This window comes from Acipenser ruthenus, chromosome 4 (assembly GCF_902713425.1).
Source record: "Acipenser ruthenus chromosome 4, fAciRut3.2 maternal haplotype, whole genome shotgun sequence".
Lineage (NCBI taxonomy): Eukaryota > Metazoa > Chordata > Actinopteri > Acipenseriformes > Acipenseridae > Acipenser > Acipenser ruthenus.
In genome coordinates, this window is record NC_081192.1 from 90,856,911 (window position 1) to 90,877,868 (window position 20,958).

At 39.3% G+C, this 20,958-nt stretch overlaps 1 protein-coding gene across 4 annotated transcripts in view; it reads right to left on the minus strand.

Moving 5' to 3' along the window:
- Positions 1–1,288: 1,288 nt before the first annotated feature.
- The window catches only part of LOC117400629 (dual specificity calcium/calmodulin-dependent 3',5'-cyclic nucleotide phosphodiesterase 1C-like), a 185,425-nt gene continuing 165,755 nt past the window's right edge, over positions 1,289–20,958 (minus strand). For 2 of the 4 annotated variants that reach the window (XM_059023082.1, XM_034000841.2), the window contains 10 exons: positions 19,577–19,677; positions 17,822–17,950; positions 16,739–16,840; positions 15,564–15,684; positions 11,221–11,302; positions 10,082–10,202; positions 7,818–7,993; positions 6,940–7,197; positions 3,329–3,403; positions 1,290–1,834 (listed from right to left, as the gene is read on the minus strand). In XM_059023082.1, coding sequence (XP_058879065.1) covers positions 1,770–1,834; positions 3,329–3,403; positions 6,940–7,197; positions 7,818–7,993; positions 10,082–10,202; positions 11,221–11,302; positions 15,564–15,684; positions 16,739–16,840; positions 17,822–17,950; positions 19,577–19,677 — 1,230 coding nt within the window. In that variant the 3' untranslated portion in view covers positions 1,290–1,769. Of the gene's footprint in view, positions 1,835–3,328; positions 3,404–6,939; positions 7,198–7,817; positions 7,994–10,081; positions 10,203–11,220; positions 11,303–15,563; positions 15,685–16,738; positions 16,841–17,821; positions 17,951–19,576; positions 19,678–20,958 lie in introns of all 4 variants that reach the window. The other 2 variants (XM_034000843.2, XM_034000842.2) reach the window with 2 other exon arrangements.

Consider the following 20,958-nt stretch of genomic DNA (forward strand, 5'->3'; position numbering starts at 1 on the left):
GAGCTGCCTCTGCCTCCACCACCACCAGGAGCAGAGGAGCAGGAGCTGCCTCTGCCTCCACCACCGCCAGGAGCAGAGGAGCTGGAGCTGCCTCTGCCTCCACCACCGCCAGGAGCAGAGGAGCTGGAGCTGCCTCTGCCTCCACCACCGCCAGGAGCAGAGGAGCTGGAGCTACCTCTGCCTCCACCACCGCCAGGAGCAGAGGAGCTGGAGCTACCTCTGCCTCCACCACCGCCAGGAGCAGAGGAGCTGGAGCTGCCTCTGCCTCCGCCCGGAGCAGAGGAGCAGGAGAAGCCTCTGCTGCCCGTACCTCCGCAGGGAGTACGGTGGCCGGAGCCCCAGAAAGGGGAGCTGCCGGCCACGAAGAAGGGGGAGGAGGTCTGGAGACCACTTTCCCCAGCAGCAGTTTCGCTGCAGGAGTTCTTGTGGCTGGAGCCCCACAGGAGGGAGCTGCCGGCTACGAAGAAGGGGGAGGTCGGGGGACCACCTGCCCCCGCAGCTTTTTCGCTGCAGGACAGGACCAACAGGCTGTCAGCCGTGCCACTACCGGCAGGGGTGCTGACAGCATGGCCAGCCATGGGCCCACTGGAGCCTCCCTTCCCAGCCCGAGACTTTGTCCTGGACTGCTGGATTTTTAAGGGGGGAGGTGGCCGTTGAGGCCATGTGTGCTGCGCACAAGGGGGGGTATATGTGGCAAAGTGCCCCGCCCCTGTGTGCATTTGTGTGTTCTGTGTATGTATGTTGCGTGCGTATGTTAATGTTGGTGTATAGATTGGTACACGGGATATAAACGGGTCTGTGTTTCACGTGTGTTTAAATTGTATATTTGTATTTAGGCACGGGATTGCACATCACGCACGTGCATTTAAAATATAATATGCGAGCACGGGGTTGCACAGAATTAATTCACGTGCTGGGATTCAAGTGAATAATTAATTAGTAATTGAATCCCAGCACAACAGTATATATAGATGCACGTTTAGTCACTCGGGGGTTGGGTGTTCGGAAGAGGAGAACGGGTGAGAGAGAGAGAGGAGTAAACGTAAAGTGAAGATAGTAAATATAATAGTGTTTGTTCTCACCGTGTTTGTTTGTCTCCGTGCACCGTTTGTTAAGTGTCAGTCGTTTTGTCTGTGTGTTTATTTTGGCGTCAAGTGCCGTGTCCTGTTTTGTACTGTTGAACCCTTTTATTTGTTATTAAACGCTGAGTGCAGCCATTGCACTCAGCTAATCACCATCACCGTCTCTGTGTATTCCTTTTCTGGTCTGACGCCACCCACTCTGGCCGTCTTTGTGACACTGCATTACTCAATTTCACATCAGTGTTCAAAACAGTCTTCATGCCAATTCTACTGGAGGATTCCACATCTTTCTTATTTCAATGGATTGTTCTAAGTGCTTCTCACGTGGACAATAGCTGTGGCGCTCCTGCCTTTGTTCCTGGTCGAGGGATCTTTCTACACACGAAGGATTACCTAAGTTTGCGTGGGCCAGGGTTTGGATTACTTTGCAATTGAGTGCTGTGTGAGAAAGAGTTAGACTGGTCAGTTCTCGTGCAGATCTGTAGTTCCACAGTTTTTAGGAAGCGGTAATGAGTCAAAATTCTCTTTGTCTGTGCAAAAAGCTCAGTCATTGGATTAGGAAATGGAAAACAAAGAAAAAAATAAGTATACATGTCCTGTGGGAAGAGTACTGGATCACTGTACAAAGCCCTTCCCTGGAAAGCAGTTCTTGTTGAAGAATGGAGAACCTCAGCTAAAAGGATGGGGTTAGTTTGCATCAGCAGAAGCAGACGCATCAGAATCAAAGTCATTCTTCTTCTCCCCTTTGGAATCTGGAAGAAAAAGAGACAGTGGCTGGTCAGTTCAAGTTCCAGAAGGGGGTGGGGGGCTAAATGGCTAGGAGGGGAAAAAGATGCACTTTATTATATTATACCAGTAGGAAATGAGTAATGACTTGTAATATTACTGATGATGTCATCAATTGCTATAATAAGGACCATGAACAGAGTAGGAGTAGGTAAAGGTGACCACAGAAATGAATAGATAATAAACTGTAGTTGTGTGTGTGTATACCTAGCATCGTCTGTGTATTTACCTCAATCTGCTCAACTTCATTAAAGTAATGCTTCCCACATACATTACCTTTGTTTTGCGTAAAATGAGAGTATTGCCAGTTCCTCACATATTTACTGTCATTTAGCCAGGATTGTTTATAAGTGATTGACTTTTTTACACAGTTACATGTTGGGGAAATGTACCTTTTAATACTGTACTGTTGCTAGCATGGATTTTCAAAACATTTACCAGTTAGCAGAGTGGCTGGCTCCACTAAATCATACATTTTTAGGAATGCTTAGTTAAATGAAAATTACAAACTAACATACAGGAACATGAAAGTAATGCAATGTAATGTTAATAAAAATGCATTTCCTTTATAATACTGCATTATCAGGGGTTCCACAGGAACACGACATTCTGGAAAAAGGGTATAATATTAGAAAGCTTAGAATGTGATTGAATAATTCTAGCATAAAAAAAAAATCATAAATGGAATACACCAGAGAGATAAGAACTAGGATGTTAGGAAAGCGTGTTGCTTGTTGCTAAGATTCTGGGTACAGCGTAGGGGTAATTAAAATAAGAACATAAGAAAGTTTACAAACGAGAGGAGGCCATTCGGCCCATCTTACTCGTTTGGTTGTTTGTAGCTTATTGATCCCAGAATCTCATCAAGCAGCTTCTTGAAGGATCCCAGGATGTCAGCTTCAACAACATTACTGGGGAGTTGACAACATCACTGAGGAGTTGACAACATTACTGAGGAGTTGACAACATTACTGGGGAGTTGAATGTGGTATGGTAGCTACTGTAGTAGTTTCACTGTGTGACTGCAATCGATGTCATCAGTGCAAACACGGGATCTCGAGCTTCCAAAGTCTTGTAAGTAAAAGGTTTAAACAATAGGCATATAACTGGAGTGTTATGTGTCAAGTTATTAAACTCTCCCAAGCTGCATTATAGCAGAGGAAATGTTCGATGATTGCAATTGCTTTATAAGAGCTTTTCGTGGTTTCTAAAAAATGGTGCTTGCACCCATGGTGTCAATTATACAAAAAAAAAAAATAACTGATACAGTTTTAAATACATTTGAATAGTGTTAGGAACAGAAATTAAATTACATAAAAGTGGTGCTTTGCTTTTTGCAGTATTAGCAACAAAATACTGAAACAAAAACGTCCTTCCCAAAAGTACAGTGTGGAGTGCAGTCAGACAGCAGCGGCACTGTCCCTGTAGAGATGATTTAGAACAAGATTTGTAAAGTTTACCATCTGTGTTCTTTTTTTCATTTTCTTCATTTGACTGATCCTGTTCAGATGAGTTACTTTCATCTTTCCTTTCCCCTAAAATGAAACAGATGCCAAGGAAATGGTTGGTTAAGTGTTATCATTTTTTCCCCCAGACCTGTAAATAAAACAAACAAAAAAAAAACACCAAAGAGAAATGGTGAACCAGAAGCAAAATGCTTCATACTCCACTTAGTCATTTCAAGAATTAGAGACAGGAAATTATGTCTTCCAATCCTAGAGTGAAGTTGTCCGCGTTCACCTATGATTGTTAAGGTTTGATTTGGTTTCGGTTCAAGATATATATTTCTATTAGTTGATTTTCAAAGCCATATTTGGTACCAGTACTATATCACCTTTCAGCTCCCTGTTCAAATAACTGTGTGAAAAGGGATTTTGAGCCATTCCATCAGTGTGGGGGTCCCCAGGCTGTCTACATCGGGATCATTATCTAGATTATTTAAAAAATGTATAACCTGACAGTTTTACTTGTCTTGCATACTATTGTTTGACAGTCAACCATGTGAAAGATTTAGCTTGGGGGGAGGGGGTATTTTAATAGTATCAAATACCACTGTATTTGTTTCTCTTAACATAGACAAATATGGTACCAAAAAACGAAGAGAAACAGATGCACAGTCCCTTTTTAAAATGTTGTTTTTTCTGCAAGAAATGTGTGGGGTCGTGCTGCAAGGGCAACCACTGAAAACAGATTTTATCAGGGAAAAAAATGAGAGTATTGCCAGTTCCTCACATATTTGCTCAGTACAGCTGGGTTATTTGAACACAGTAAGCAGTGTTATAATTTGCATTCTCCTAAATGTATTGCAATGCTTGAAAATGTACTCGTTTTGGTTCTTCTACATTTGCTGAACTATAGCAAAAATAAACTCAGTTGAACCGACACAGTTCAGCCAGCAGAAGGAGCTCTTTAACAAATAAACTGGATTGAGACGTCTGCTGCCCTGCTTTGTGAAGCTGAACATCTCTCAAAGCCCCAGATGTGTTTAATGCTCGGCATGCAAATGACCTTCCTGATAGCAGAACCACAAAATGGAATTTCCATGGTTCTAATTTAATGTTTTTAGATTACTTGATTTGAAGCACCATTTTCAGAAACTACACATAGCTTAACATTTTGCATCCACATTTCAAAGTAATTTGAACATGGAGTTTACACAACAGTTTAAAAAAAAAAACATGCTCGTGCATGTTAACCATTCATTTTCTAGTTTCAAACCAAAATTAGGCACTTTTATGTTTTGCAGACTTGAGAATTGCATTTAAAAAAAAAAAAAAAAAAAAAAAGCTTTTTCCCCTTTTATATTCAATGTGATTAGCATTGTACTTTATAATTCATTATGGAGGGAAAAAATATATATTCTCCCGATTGTAATGCTGCATTTGTGCTATATAAAAATGTGCGAAACGTCATCAGTGTGTCCATCTCACTGCAGTTATTACATACATAGCCTATATTGTTCTTACAGTTCTACGGTTATGCCCCAATACAGCGCTGTGAACACCCTTTAGATTTTCTGCACTGTTAAGGATAGTTAATTGGGTCAAGCTATACGATTATAAGGAAGATTAAATAGTATTCCTTTCTGAATGTACATTACACCTTTTCATCTGCAATCGGCAACACAGTGGGGGGAAAAACGTCTAGTTTATTATTTTTTTTAAATATATATAACCTACTTTTAATACCATTTGAGCGGAGCAGAGCGTGGATATTTTGTCTGGAGCGGGAATCGCAAGCAGTGGAGCGTAATGGAAAAAAAGAGCGGACGATATTATGAGAGGTGAGCGGAATGTTGTCACTGCTCTGCTCCGCTCACATTCCCTGAGTGAAGTACAGTAGAGATACCGATTTCCCAGATCATTTCTGAAGGTTGATTGCAGCCCTTGATCTACTTTTTCTGCATGTAGTAACTGACTTCTAGACAGTCCCTCGGCAACCACAGGAAATATTGAATTTAAGATATGTTCTGGTTTTTGCATCAGAACACCATTTATTAAAAAATCAAAAATGACAAATATTGAGTTTTATAAGCACATAATACAGACACAAATTCTGTAAATCTTTAATTTGTGAAACCTTAAAAAAATAGTGATAAAGACATACAGTGCTCCCTTACAGTGGCATGGTTACAGTAAGTGACTGTACTACTGTTGACCACAAGAGGGAGCTTACAGCGCACTAAGCTTTGTTTATATTAACTTCAGTTGTAGTTGTTCAGAGTAGTGCGAGAACTGAAAGAAAGAAAAAAAAAACCTGTCGCTAAATATACAAAAAAGTATATTATTTTCATTATTAAATGTGTGTCAAAAAATAAATACCTGTGTCTCGACACATTCCTTCTAAGATGTCTGCTGCTCCAACAGCGCCAACAGAGGATGCTGATGTCCCAAGTGCAGTAAAAACAGATGGTGGTGGCACTGATGGTTTAGTTGTGACTGGAATCCCCCAATCATGTCATGGCCTCTAATGTCTTCTTCCACAATCTCTATGAGAATTATTTAGAAAACCCTTCTTCGGAGTCCCCAAGTGGCTCACCTGGTTAAAGCACAGATGCGTGGTGTGCAGGGTGAGACATACAGAGCAGGATCGCATCCTGACTGTGCGAAGTCACCGGTTTTCGCTGGGGATTCTGAAGGGAGCATTGCACTGGCTCTGGCAGCACTCCCATGGGTTTGAGAGGCAAAACTGTCAGGGACTGTTTCTCTTCATCGTGCTACAGTGAACCTTGCTGGCCAGGCACACAGTGAGCTCAAAGCGAACACCTGCAGGGCTGGCCTTTGTCCCCCAGAGGTCGGTAGCTCGCTGACATCCACTCTGGAGTTCCTGGGTGTAAAAGAGGAAGCTGACTTGGAGGATCTCATGAGCTGTGTTGGGAATTGCTGCGTTGAGGGGAAGAAATGATTGGACATTCCAAATTGGGATTGGCACACTAAATACAAATAAAAAAGAAAACCCTTTCTTTTGCATCTGTTAAAATGATTGACTTTGAAGCAGGTCCTCCACCAGTAGATTTGTCAGATTTTCGAATCTGAGAAGTTTATTTCTTTCACTCTGTATTTCAAATCATCTTATTTTATCACCCTCAGATTATTTGATTTTCCCTTTTCAAATAATTTGCCTTCATTTTCTAAAGTTGCCCTTTCTATGCTTTTGAACACTTAGAGACATTGTCCCAGCTCGTATGCGATTCATTTTCTGTTTAAATCTATCCATTTCCGCTGCCTTGTGATATTAGCAATTTCCCTGAAACTCATTTGAATTTCACAGACTTGTGAAGATATGCAAGGTATTCCCAATGCAAGCAGAGTTGCATAAAAGTCACATACAAGTGTGAAATCCTTTACAATCTTTTCCCTAAATTATTTTTGAAGCAGTTCTGGTTCATTACATTAGACAGTTGGCATTTTTAAGGTGCATTCCAGTCTCCCCTCTGACTATAAATAAGTTGAATGATATTATTTTCACCTCCTCCATAAAAATGTTGGTTTCCCATTAGAGGAATACAACTGTTTTGGAAGTAGCAATATATTTTGTCTGGTGATGTTTTATGAAGAAAAATAAATCTTACCATTTTGAACTTCTGTGTTTTCTGCTTCTTTGCCTGATACCATGTCACTTTCTTTCTCCTTGGGTTCTGAATGGGTTGAAGTGCAGTGTCCTTGAGTGTCATTAACATTACTTTTCTCTGAATCATCAGCACTCTTTTCAGTGCTTTGTTCTGGTCCCTGTTCCTGCAGCCCTATCCCAGCTTTATCTCGTTCTTCCTTCTCTTCTGCCTCCTGTCGGACTTTCTCCTCTGCCTCTCTTCTAGCTTTTTCTTCTGCATCTGTTCATAGAGGTACAAGTACATGTTGTAATATTGCTGTGCTGTGGCTCACATTTGGTGGACATGGTAATACTGCAGGGTATTATGTCGTGTGTGGATGTCATCTCATGTAAATTAATTAGAAATGTGAATATCCTTCTAAAGAAATCTACATGAAAGTCGATGAACTATAGTATATTTATATTATCTTTAGTAGTCCTTAGTAGAAATGTTGGGATCCTTATGAAGGGTCACCTTGCTAACATTAGGATTCCTGCTACATGCAATGGCAGGTAAACAATAGCTTCCAACTTAGGCAGTTTTTTTTTCATCATAACAAGTGCAAAGTATCTGCACTGCCTGTGCTGACATACCTTCCAATATTTTAAATACAGGTTCATTTTAGCCCTAGACTTGTGGTCAAAACATTTGCCAAAGACGTTTACTAGTTTCTTTTAGCCCTTATTTGTAAACCTTATTTTGGGTTTGGGTGACCTTCAGAGTGGTGAAAGGGGATTTCCTTTGCTACTGTATGCTTACTCGTTGAAGAAGTAAAGAAGTTCAGTCGGCATCTATGCTTTAAACTGAGGCCCAAAAATATACACATTCTCAGCCCAATAAAACTTTACTGGGTGACATACCTTTGGTTGCCTGTGTCTTCCATTTCTCTCTGTTCTGTTGCACAGTTTCATTCCAGTTAGCTTTAAAATTTTTGAAATCCACAGTGAGTAGGGAGCAGTTAAGTGAGGCACTTCCTTCTGACCCAGGGTTTTTCACACTGGTTCTTTTAACATCTGAAGGGGTAATACTGTTCAAACTATAAAAAGGAACAGAAATAAAACCAAGGTTAGAAATGTTAAGCAAAATATGAGCAACTGAGGTCTAGTCAGTCTTTTTCTAGCTGTCTCGGCTACTTGTAAACAGACATTTATAATAAAGTCTTCATCTAGCTTTCTTGTTCTGACACTCACTGTTTCGATAGCTACTACAAGCCTGCCAAGTTCAGGCCAAGAACCACCTGGATTCTCAGACTACATTAGTTTAAAGTGCATGCCTGTAAATCCTCAATCCTCAAACTGTGTTTTTTATATGAAATGCAAAAACAAACAGATTTTTAAAAAGAGATATAGAGATAGTAAAAGCACTGGTAAATGTCATGCGTACATAGGGTTCTAGGATTTAATGCATGTGTAGGGGTGCCCTTTAATGTTTTCCACCAGTCCCTGTTATCTGTTTTTGTCATATATTTGGTTGGTCTGCCATGCAGCCTCATTAGAAAACAGAAATGTATGAAATATTTCTAATCTCAGACTAACAGATCGTGGAGGCACATCGTGATAGCAGCATGGATGATATCTCCCGTCAGTGTGTTTGAACTTTATTAAGAAACAAAACACGTCAGTGTCTGATAACAAGAAAGCAATATTGCTACAATGCTACCATTAGGCATGTGCCATCCTCAGATTCATCTCCTCCCTAAATAAGTGATGCATGAGTGATGTGCAGAAAACTAGGGACCCAGAATCAGTATAGTTGAGCAGTAAATTAGGTTGTTTAATTATTACAAAAAACACCCCAGAATAGAGATGTTAAATTGATTATGTTTTGATTTCTACTGTAAAGTATTATTGTGTGATTCAGTATTGCAACAGTAAAGTGCTCTTGACAGAGCAATGTTCCATATCAAATTACAATCAAACTATACTAGGGAGTCTATTTAATTATTTGAGGGAGAGCTACAGTAAATACATTCTATTCCCCCAGATGTGATTTATTTACCTTCATATTCGGAAAACTAAATACAATAAACACAAAATGAAAAGACACTCATGATAGAGAAGATTTGCAAGATTTATCGGTATGAGGATTTGTAACAGTTCATATTATGAAATTGACCCCAAAGTATACTTAAGTGGGTTAAGAATAGGTTTTGATATTTTGATTTATTATATTCATATTCAATACTTAAGCATTAATTTGTTTTTAAGTGTAGTGCATGTTATACCCCATTACTTTATAAAAAAAGGGAAAATAAATTAAAACGTCTGTTAGCTTGCCTTTGTTTTATTTTTCCCTAGCTATTTTCTTTGCTCTCTTCTGCGTCAGTCTCCACGGTAGTGATGCAATGTTTTTTATTTCCTTAAACTAGTTCTATTTCAAACACTACAGAAATCAAAATCTGTAGTGTATCGTGACATATCCTGTGGCAACAGAGCTGACAGGTTGGAAAGGTTGTGATGGTGTATAACAGAAGACAGTTGCATGTAAGGCAGAAAATAGGACACAATCCCCTGCAGGGTGGGATATAAATTAGGTAGTCCTGCAAAACGATTTTCTGATCTGCCTTGAAAAAAGGCTTTCCGATCTTTCCATAGGATGATTCCTAATGTTTCCACAGCAAAAAGAATCAGTGTACTGCTACAGGACCTTGTACATGAACCTGCCATCCCTGAATGTCAGCGAGCTACCATAGCAAGTTCAACATTCTAGTATCGATCAGTTCCAAACCAGTGACTCAGAGATTGTCATCAAGTGATGGAAATGAGGAAATAATCAACACTCGGTAGAACCTATCACAGGTAAGGATTAGCATACAGATGCATGCATTGCCTTTCTATGTATGTGATGAGATCCTTCCACCCCTCTCTCTGATGTTTAGTAGTTATGTTTGGGAATTTATATTTTGAATATATTGTGTGCAAAATATTGTTTAGTTGTATCAGTGTGGACAACTAATAAGGTATGCTCTCCTTATTTTTTCAAGATGCATGGCAGTTGATGTTGTAAAGTCAGTGTAAAGTCAGTATCTGGCAAGTCTGCTACTGGAAATTAGGCTGTTTATTTAACAGGAGAGTTGTCTCCCTTCCTACATTAAAAATACATTTTAGAAATCCTGATGACCAACCTGGAACGTCGGAATCCTGCAAGGCCAGAGCGAGAGGCTTCATCAATGAGAGGGGTGACAGCCTTCTCGGTCATGTCAGTAAGCACAGTGAATGTGGGTTCCACAATAAAATCAATGAAACCTGATAGGGAAAAAAACATAGTATGGATGAGAGAACAATTTTTTTCGATCTCCGTGAACTACCAAAATTAGGGATTAATCAAAGATTGGCAATTTTGTTTAATGCATTTATTGATCGTGCAGTTCTGTCCTAGCTATTGGTTTTAATTGTCTTTTGCTACGATGAATAGGCAAATTACGGGACAAGTGATTGTTGCTAGGGAAACTCATACTGTATATTGTGCTTGTCCTAGAATAGTGTTTGTTAAAAAAAAAAAAAAGCTTGTATTTTGAATTAGAGTCTTGATACGCAGTAAACTTGAAAGCTGAGCTCACCTCTTATTTTTAAGTGCGTCATTAGTTCTTATTCAGAAATTGTGTTGCCAAGGCAACTTGCTTGTTATGAGAATGAAGTAGCAGTGGTTCTTTTCAGTAAGTACCACATTGCCAATGGAATAGCCAGGCTGTACCCAATCTTGGCTATTAATAATTCACAAACACTCCTGCAAAAACGGGATTAATGATTCGGCCTTTTAAAAACTTAAATCCCCACAGACTATGAGCTTGAATCAAGGGTTTTGCCAATGTTATGATTTGGTTGCAAACTGTTTGTAGGTCCACCACTAAAAAGCTAGAGCATATCTTGACCTTAGAAACTGGTAGCTGCCTTATTCCATGCCAAGTGTGCTGCTGTACCCTTGAGCAAGGTACTTTACCTAGATTGCTCCAGTAAAAACCCAACTGTATAAATGGGTAATTGTATGTAAAAATAATGTGATATCTTGTAACAATTGTAAGTTGCCCTGGATAAGGGTGTCTGCTAATAAATAAATAATAATAATACTTCATACAAACAATACTGAACAAAAAAAAACTTTAAACACAGGCATCAGCTTGCCACAAACATTAGTATTAGTGTGTTTGTTTTAAAGGCTGGAATACCAGTTATTAATAGCTGAGATTTTATTTTAATGTCTATACCATTTGGGATTGCTTGGGCCTAAAGCCAAACATTCCTAAAACATCAAGAAATGGCTTACCTATTTGAGACTGAGCCACCATGGTGGACTTTCGATCACAAAGAGGAGAGAAGGGTAGCCCAAGTTCTGCTTCTTTATCTCCCTGTAAAGGTAAAGTGGATCATTATTTATCGACAGTATATCCAACTTCTAGACAATTCATGCTTCTCATAAACAGGACCGGAGGTTTACAGAGCTTTATAATGAAATAGAACAACACCGGTTTACACTTTAATGAACTGATTAACCTCCTCAGACCTGATAGTTGATTTTCTTATTTACATTAATGTATGCTTTATTTCCATTAAAATAATAATAACAAAATAATCATATCAGAATGCTGAATTAATAAATGACCCTGGAGAGGATTATCCTGAAATCAGACTGTGTTTGTTCAAATCACGACTTACATCCCTAGACTTACATGATATGAAATTTAAGCAATCCTTTCAGGTACATAAATAACCTGCAATCAAGTTATGCCAGCTGCTATCAGGCAACTTGCAATAGGTGCCTCAGGTAAGATTTTTTTTCTTTTAAAGCAAATGACGTCAACCATACCAATATTGAAAATAAAGCACTGAAAAAAATATAGATAGATATGGTTGATGTCACAAATAGGGTTTCTTTGTGATGTGTCATGGAATACAGAAGTCAAAACTTGCACACAGATTGGCTGAAAGATCCTGCACAGTCTATAATAATAGTAGCATCCTGTTGGTAACTAGCATGTGGGTCAAAATGTATTGAGGTTTTGTATTGCAATGTACAGTATATAGACACTTTTAATGAGGTACTATGGTATGCATATGGGAAAAGCTATGATAGAAAGAAATGAAGTTACAAAATCAAAATAGTAGTTCCACTGAAGTTTAATTACATATTATTAATATGTGTTTCATGAGTTACCCCTCCTCACTCAGCAAGAGGATGATCAGCATCAGTAGGTTAACTATAATAAGAATTTCAACTTAAAACTAAATATGTCTGGTAAATTATATGCTGTACATTTCTCCAAAATTGAACTCTAAATCAATTAAAATTTCAAAGAGTGGTGATAACTACTATAATTCTAATACAAGTACCTTTGTATTGAAATATATTTGTCACAAGCGGGATTTGATGTTGTAGGACCATAAACTAAGCTTTGTTGACTGAGCTACACAGAGAGCTATGTTTGCTTATTAGATTTCAATGCTTTTATCAGTAAAAGTCTGGCGGCAACTCCATCTCCATTATATATAGTGCATAGAAAAAGTTTGTGAACCCCTTAGGATTTTCACATATTTCACATATTTCAAACCTCAAATGTTATTAGATCTTAATCTAAGTCCTAATAATAGATAAAGATTTCCCTGATTAAACAAATGACACAAAAACATGATACTTTTTGAACATTTATTTATCAACAAATGATTCAACATTCAATATCCATGTGTGAAAAAGTATGTGAATCTTTAGATTCAGTAACTGGTGGCACCCCCTTGAGCAGCAATGACTTCAACTAAGCGTTTCCTGTAAACTGTTGGTCAGTCTCTCACATCGGTTTTAAGGAATTTTGGCCCATTCCTCCTTACAGAACTGCTTCAACTCGGTGACATTTGAGGGCTTACTTGAATGGACAGCTCGCTTCAGGTCCTGCCACAACATTTCGATGGGGTTTAGGTCCGGACTTTGACTAGGCCATTCTAAAATGCAGAATTTCTTCTTCTGCAGCCATTCTTTTGTAGATCTGCTTGTATGTTTAGGATCATTGTCTTGCTGCATGACCCACTTTCGGTTCAGCTTCAGCTCACCGACGGATGGTCTGACATTCTCCTCTAGAATCTTGTGATACAATGCAGAATTCATGGTTGTGTCAATGATGGCAAGTTGTCCAGGTCCTGAGGCAGCAAAGCAGCCCCAAACCATCACACTCCCACCATCATGCTTGACGGTTGGGATGAGGTTCTTTTGTTCAAACGCAGTGTTTGGTTTTCACCAAACATAACGTTTCTCATTGAGGCCAAAACCTTTTCTACCTTTGACTCGTCTATCCAGAGAACATTGTTCCAAAAGTCTTGTGGATCATCTATGTGCTCTTTGGCGAACTTCAGACAGGCAGCAATGTTCTTTTTAGAGAGCAGTGGTTTCCTCCTGTCTATCCTTCCATGAAAACCATTCTTGTTCAGTCTTTTTCTGACAGTTGAGTCATGAACACTCACATTAGCCAAGGCGAGAGTGGCCTGCAGATCCTTGGATGTTACTCTGGGGTTCTTTGTGACTTCCATGATGATTTTCCAGATTGTTCTTGGAGAGATTTTGTTAGGACGACCGCTCCTGGGCAGAGTGACTGTGGTCTTGAACTTTCTCCATTTGTAGACTATCTGTCTGACAGTGGATTGGTGGAGCCCCAAATCCTTAGAAATGGTTTTGTAACCCTTTCTAGACTGATGAGCATCAATAACTGTTTTTCTGAGGTGCTCAGAGATTTCTTTTGATCGTGGCATGACGTGTTTCCACACACCTGTATGGTGAAGACCAAACTCACAAAGTTTCTGATCTTTATATAGGGTGGGGCCTCCCAAACTCACCCCTGAAGATCTACCTAATTATTTAAACACCTGATTCTAATTATCCCCTTAATTGAGCTGATAGAACCAGGGGTTCACTTACTTTTTCACATACCCTGAATCTTAATTACTCATTATTTGTCTAATTCATACATCATTTTGTTTCAAAAGACATGGAATTGGTTAATATAAACCCTATTGGATATCTAAGAAAAGATTCAAGAAGGCTAATTTCCATAATTACCATTGGGGTTCACAAACTTTTTCTTGGCACTGTAATAAATTTTTTATTTATTATTATTATTATTCATAAATGTATAAAAAGATTTTAATATCTTGAAATTACTCAGGGAAGTCTGTTGTGAATGGCTTGAGAATGTACTTATGACTCCTTCCCTGGTTGGGATTATTTTATTTATTTATTTATTTTTCTTTTCATAGCAAGTTATGTTTGCCTTTGTGTTACTTGTATTTTATGTTGTGTGATAAGCATTTCTTAACTCACGATTTGCAATGCTGTTACAGAAGTGTATTTTTGTCTCAGTAAGATGATGATTCTTTAATTTGTCCCTGGAATTTGATGCATTATACAATTTAAATTGAGCTAGACTGGCACTGGTCTACCCCCTCCAAGCGACCCACACTTTGAACGTGCATCTCCAAAATGTAGAAGATTATAGTAAAGCTATGGCCAAAGGTTTTGCATCACCTAGAATTTTAGGATTGAGACATAATTTAACAAGCACAGTCTCCCTGCTAAGTGATGATGTAGTTCCTTTGTTAGCAGTCTGGCCACATCAGGTACGATAAAGCAAAGCGGGCCAGAAAAAATGTCCGAGGCCGGCCAGGGCTGTTGTGGCCAGCAGCGGAAACACCTCTGTAACGGCCGTGTCGTAATTCTGGTACAGTTTCTGAAATATGGTTGGGGTTAAAACAAATGTGCCTACAAAACGGTGTGGTCATAGTTTGTATTATCAGGAAATAAAAAGTCAGATAACAGTTCACGGGGTGGAGCTAGGCCACCTGCTGTAATGTTTAGGACATAACATTAGTAACAAATAGAACATATAAAGAGAGAGGCTCCGTCCTTCGAAGGCCCTATGAATATAAAGGTGGGTTCCTTCATTGAGGAAACCCGACAAACAGGAGGGGGGTCACCGTCTCTGAGATGACCCGACATATGAAGAGGGGTCACCATCTCTGAGATGACCCGACATACGAAGAAGCTCGCGAACCAGAAAGAAAACACATTGATTAGTAATATTAAGACGTAAAAGCGGTTCTGGCTCTTCAATGGCCCAACATATGCAGTAGGGGGGTTCCGTCACTGAGGAGACCCGACAAACAGGAGAGGGGACACTGTCTTTGAGGTGACCTGACAAACAACAGGGGTTCCGCCACTTGGGGCCCTCACATAAACAGAGGCATAAGTACATGAAATAGAAGAAGACAATGAATCATGCATGCTAAAGGAGGGGTTTGGCCGGGGGTCCCCTCTGACTCATGGAGAACCCTCCTCTATGAGGTAAATGAAGCGATGCTTAACAAAGGGTTGGAGAAAGTGGAATCACTAACCCCCCAGAGGAGACCGATGCAAAGGCGGTTGAGATTCTAGAGGAGGAGGAGGGAGGAGGAAGAAACGAAAAATCGCAGGACATGGTAGATGATAGGGCGCAGGGGGCCTAGCTACATCCCCCGAACCACACCTAATAGGTTAACATATAATGTGGGAGCTATATTAGGTTAAGGTGCCATTTAATGAATACATTCTTCTTATACCAGTATATTAAAAACAATTCCTTGTTACAATACCTGTCTAAAGAACTCCTCAAGCAGTGACATGGTCCAACGATGGTGGAGGTCCCAGTTTTTCGCAGGATGACTGATATCAGCAGTGTGTAACAACAGAGATAAGGCTTTAGGCTTGTCAATCCTGGAAATCCAAATGGTTGTACAAAAAAAGAAGAAGAATCATATTTGTGATACAGTAGCACATTATTGCTTATGACAAGTCCAGATGGTAGGCCTGCTGTGCAGGACTTGTAATCTAATTTTCATACACTGTTTCTAATAAGAGCACATCCCTATAACATTTTTGTATTATTGTAACAGTGGGTCCAGATTTTGATCATAAAAAGGAACTAAGGCTAAGGCAAAGGTTGTTATTGCCTGATTATGGGGCGTTAGGTGGGTGCAAATGGGCACAATCAGACTTTGCCCTGTGAAGTGACTCTGATTCCACATTTTGCCTTGAGTTACTATGCCAGGTGACGGACAGAAATTTGGGGTGTGGCCTAAGTGATTTTGAAAACGGGGCACATGTTTGCCTTTGCGCTTGAAAGAAACCTCCTTTTCAAAGTGCACACGCTATCACAGGGTAGGTACTGAAAACATAACAGCAACTTGTGGGGGATACAAATAAGGAGACAAAGTAGAGAAAACTAAAAAGTAACAAGTTAAGTATACACATTATTTTAATTAAAAATCTTTGTTTGTCAATTGTAAGACGAAAAGTTATCCTCTTTGTTAAATAGTTGAATGTTTATTATTATCGAAAAAACACAGAAAATGCATATGCTGTAAGAAGTATTCCACATTAAAGAAGAAGTCAGTTTCTCTTGAGTTGCTCATTCTTTTGCCTCCCACTTTTCATGGATTGGCCAGAGCTAACCAAATCTGTCCAGCTGTGTTTGCTGTGTTTAAAATAACAACATGAGAGACATGCTTTGACGCAATGCAGTCTTGTGTTTGCACATTGCGTTCCATTGTTTTAGCAGGTGGCAAAATTGGGCCCGGTATTTTTTTTTTTTAAAGAGCTCTTGCTCAGTTCCAAAGCTGTTTGAAGATGTGCCCATTATTATTGGTTGAAGAACGTCAGTGGAAGTGCAGCCCTCTCGACTGGTATTATTATGCTCAGTACAGTGACAAATTAACAAATGAGAAAATGTCTCCACAAAGGGAACTTGCCGTGGCTTGCCATGACTCACCCTTCAGGTTGCTGTAAGGAGTTCTTCATTGCCTTGATTTGCTGAAAGTGACAGGACATGTCTGTAGCCAGGACCATCTCCACCACCAGAGCCCTCAGTTCTCTATTATTTGAGGTATAGGGAAAAAATAAAAAAAAAAGGTTTTAGTCAATAACCCTGTATTGCACACAAGCATTGATGCTTTTTGACCTGGTTCAGTCTTCCTTTCTAGGATTACATTCTAAAAAAAAAAAAAATTAGTACCATGATACCAGTATATAATATAAGAAGTACGTTTTAGTTTTTTAAACCCTCAACTTAAGACTCACTATCTTAAAGAAATGCATTGACAGCAATCAAGTCTCACAAAAGAACTGCATAACCATATGTTTGAATGCTGTTATTTCAAACGTTACTCTCTTGAAGGCACACATCATTCAGGTTTTCCTGATTCAGTTAATGGGTCACCTGCTGAAAGCAGATATTTGCATGTAATTCATTTTTTTAATAATCAGCAGGTCTAGCACACTAATGCCTCTGGGACAGCCATGGTATGCACAGTATCATAGCCAGCAGCTGAGATAGCAGACGAGGAGGAGGTAGGGGCATATTGTATGAATGCATGTGACAGTTAAATAAATAACGGTAGGTTTAAGTACTGTAGTGCAAGGTTGTACCATTTATGGAAGGAGGAGTGATGGAAGATCAGCAAGCTACTGCCCTGACTGAAAATAAGCAAGCTACTATTTATAGTTCTAGTTTTGATTAATATCCCTGAGATGAGACATGAACCTGGACCTACAGCTTCATACATGAGTGGTGGTCCTAACAATTACAGTAGTCCATATCTCAAAACCGACACATAAGTTTGCACAGTGGGCTGTGTCTTAAAGTACTTCATGTTAAGGATTTAGGTAAACAATGTCTTCTCACTTCAGCTTTTGCTTATTAGTCCCTCATATTTCAATAATACTATATCACCAAATTTGCAAAACATTAAAAAGAAAAATGACTTGCTCCATTTGTGGCTATGTCACCCTGGTGCAACAGCTAAAAGAACAACATGAAACCATGTGATCGCTGATTGTTTTTCTCTTCCCTTACCGCCAGTCATCCTTTGACAGATTATAGAAGATGTTCATCTCCTCGTCATCCTGCAGGAGGCGGTAAGCCGCACTTACATGGTGATTTTCTAGCACTGCTCTGTCATTATATAGAATAGCTGAGTCCGATCTGCAAGTAGATATCCATGTATTAATTGCAGTACTCACATGTGTAAAAGCTTTAGGGTTCGGGTTAGAGTGATAAGTGTGATTACAATCAAGGATAAAAATGATTGCTGTTTCACAAAAGCCATACATCATATTTGGCACATGTTACCTTGTTGAGGCTTGAATATGAGCCTACAATCTCTAAACGTGAAGATCTCAATATGGTATTAGACAATAGGTTGTGGAGAATATTGTAATTAAGTAGTTTACTTCATCATTTTCCTTAATATATTAAACACATCACAAAAATTAACCAATAGTGAAAGTCTGTCACACTATGTTATCCTTAAAAACACTAAACATGTCTCGGAACATGAAACATGTAAAAAAGTGTTTATTGCTAAATAAGGATTTTAAACTTTTAAACACTTGTGATGATTGTGGAAGGGTGGTGGGCAATTCACTGACACACACGGGAAACAGAAGGTTTACTTGAAAACACCGCACCGGTGCCCAGTTTTATTATTATATATATATATATATATATATATATATATATATATATATATATATATATATATATATATATATATATATATTCTTTTAGCCCGCAGAGCCCATGGCCTGAATACCGGCAATGGTAAACAGGACCACAGAAATACCAATACTGGTAAACAGTTAAATGCTGACGTACTCACAGGTGCTCTGAAATAATAAATAACAAAAGGCGAAAAAAAAGGGAAAATAAAACACAGTAATAAAACTACAAAATAAAGGTGCTGCTTACACAGTGCCCCCACTGCTGCTAAGCCGGTCAGCTCAAGTCTCCGTCCTATGCTGTTAAGCACTATACACTGGGGTGGCTAAGGTTCCCCTTCTACTTATATACGTCCCCTCGGGTACGTAACAATTATTTTCTATATTATTTTCTTTCTCTAGGCTGGCTGTCTTCCTCAGCCGTGCTTGCCTATTTTGGTCACTTGCTCCAACTACTGGCATTCCTACCTGGTCTATGTTTACACTGGCCTTCTCAGCCAGCGTCTTTGTGTATGCCCCATCATGGCCACCCGAATGCATAACCAAGCGCAGTACTTATGGGCCGAGCAATCCCCCAAGGCCCGCCTCTCAGCCACTTAGAGAGAGGGGAAGTCAACACACCCTCTTCCCCACCTCTCCATGTCATCGCCATGACTGACAGGCAGATCCTGCGAGACTTTTGCCCTCTTCCTTCAGAACCACGCATGCACCAGACAGTCAGCACAGATCTCTCCCCGTTACAATGATGCATTCCTAAAATATACACTTCCTGCCTAAACCTCCTGAGTATCTCCAATCACTAGAAAAATGAAGACTTAAGATGGAATTTGATATACATTGAAAACTGCAAACAAATGTGAACAACTATAGAAATGGCAACAAACTATCAAAAGAAGCACACGCGTCAAAGAACGGACAAATGTAAAAGCATCAAGCACTTTATTTTATTATTCTGACCGTGCAGATTAAACTTATTCTAACATCATTTCTGGTTGTTTTGAATGTTTTTTTGACACACACCTCACACTGTCCCTTGGGGCATCAATTAGTGTGATTCCCACTATGAATAATAATGAATCACTTATCTCTTTTTTGTATGCAAAGCTGTTACCTGGTCTGAATATGAAAGTTGTTTGTAGTCCCAGTGTGTTCATAGTCATGGACAGCAGCAGCAAAAATCATAGCTAAGATCTCCAGCTCAGTCAGCCAGTGCTGCAAAACACATTATAGAACAATCAGATAAATGCGTCAATTTCTTAAGATTTAGGACCTTGTCTTTGAAGGCAGACTTCCCCGCTGACAAGTCAAACTGCACATCATTGCCTCTCCCCTACAGCCCTTCACAAGTTGCATTAATAACAGGTTTCCATCATTTGGACTGGCATATGGCAATTTTGTCTCATGGCTAAGAAAAGTGTAGGAAGCAAAGCCTATGCACTTAAGATGCAAATGGTTATTGTAGTGAAAGACATGCATTTGGTAGATGATATGAGGATAACCCTCTCAGTTATTGTCCTGTCAGGCTACATTAGCATCACATGGGATACAGTAAGAGTATACTTAAAGATCTTAAATTGCTGCCTTGTGTTCTCATGCAGTGGGCACTGTGTGTTAGGGACACCTAGCTGATAAAAAGGAGCTTCTGACAAAAGGAAGCTGTTAATTTCCCGGTAAAAAAATAAATAAATAAAAAGTCATCATAAAGTTGACTGGCTTGAATCTCTCCAGCTGTACAGAAAAGGTTTTTAAGCCCAGCTATGTATAGGATTTAGTCAGCGTAGAGCTCCTTGTACAGGACTTGTTCGGAAAACTTTTGTCTGATTTGTGTTAAATACAGGGTTCTACACTTATCACTTGTAGTATCACATATCAGTCCATGTGTGTAACTGACGTGCAGAGGCTGCTATCACTTGTATTACAAGCATTGTCATTTTTGGAAAATTTTGTGTGCCATCAGTGTGTCAGTATAACCCATTAACCCTCTATCTCTATGTTCTCTCAGCTGATCCCACAACCCCTTTTACAATAAGTCATTTTTTTGTATCTGGAGAGGATTTGACTCTTGAATAAATAAACAAAACCTCTGTGGGAGACATGATAACCTTGGGGTATATTCTACTGATCTGAACTGTTGCTCCTAAACTTCCCCTTACCACAACATAATTCAGCTGCACACCTGTGATATGTATTGTTCAGACATGTCCATAAAGATAGAGCAAATATCATGGATTTTTGTAACACAACATTAAGTGTCTCTAATTAGAAGTGTCATTTTGTGAAATTCATACTCCGGAAATGTTGTTTTCACACCAGTTCCCACTTACAGTAGTGTGTTTAACCAAGTATATTATCAACATGTTTCATCGGGCATCTAACAGACTTACATACTTGGACATTGCTGCAGCTGAATTGCGGCCAAATTCTAACATTTTACAATCAGTGAGACTGGGTGGCTTATCTGGCTAATCTGTCACTGCATCCATGCCTTCTCTT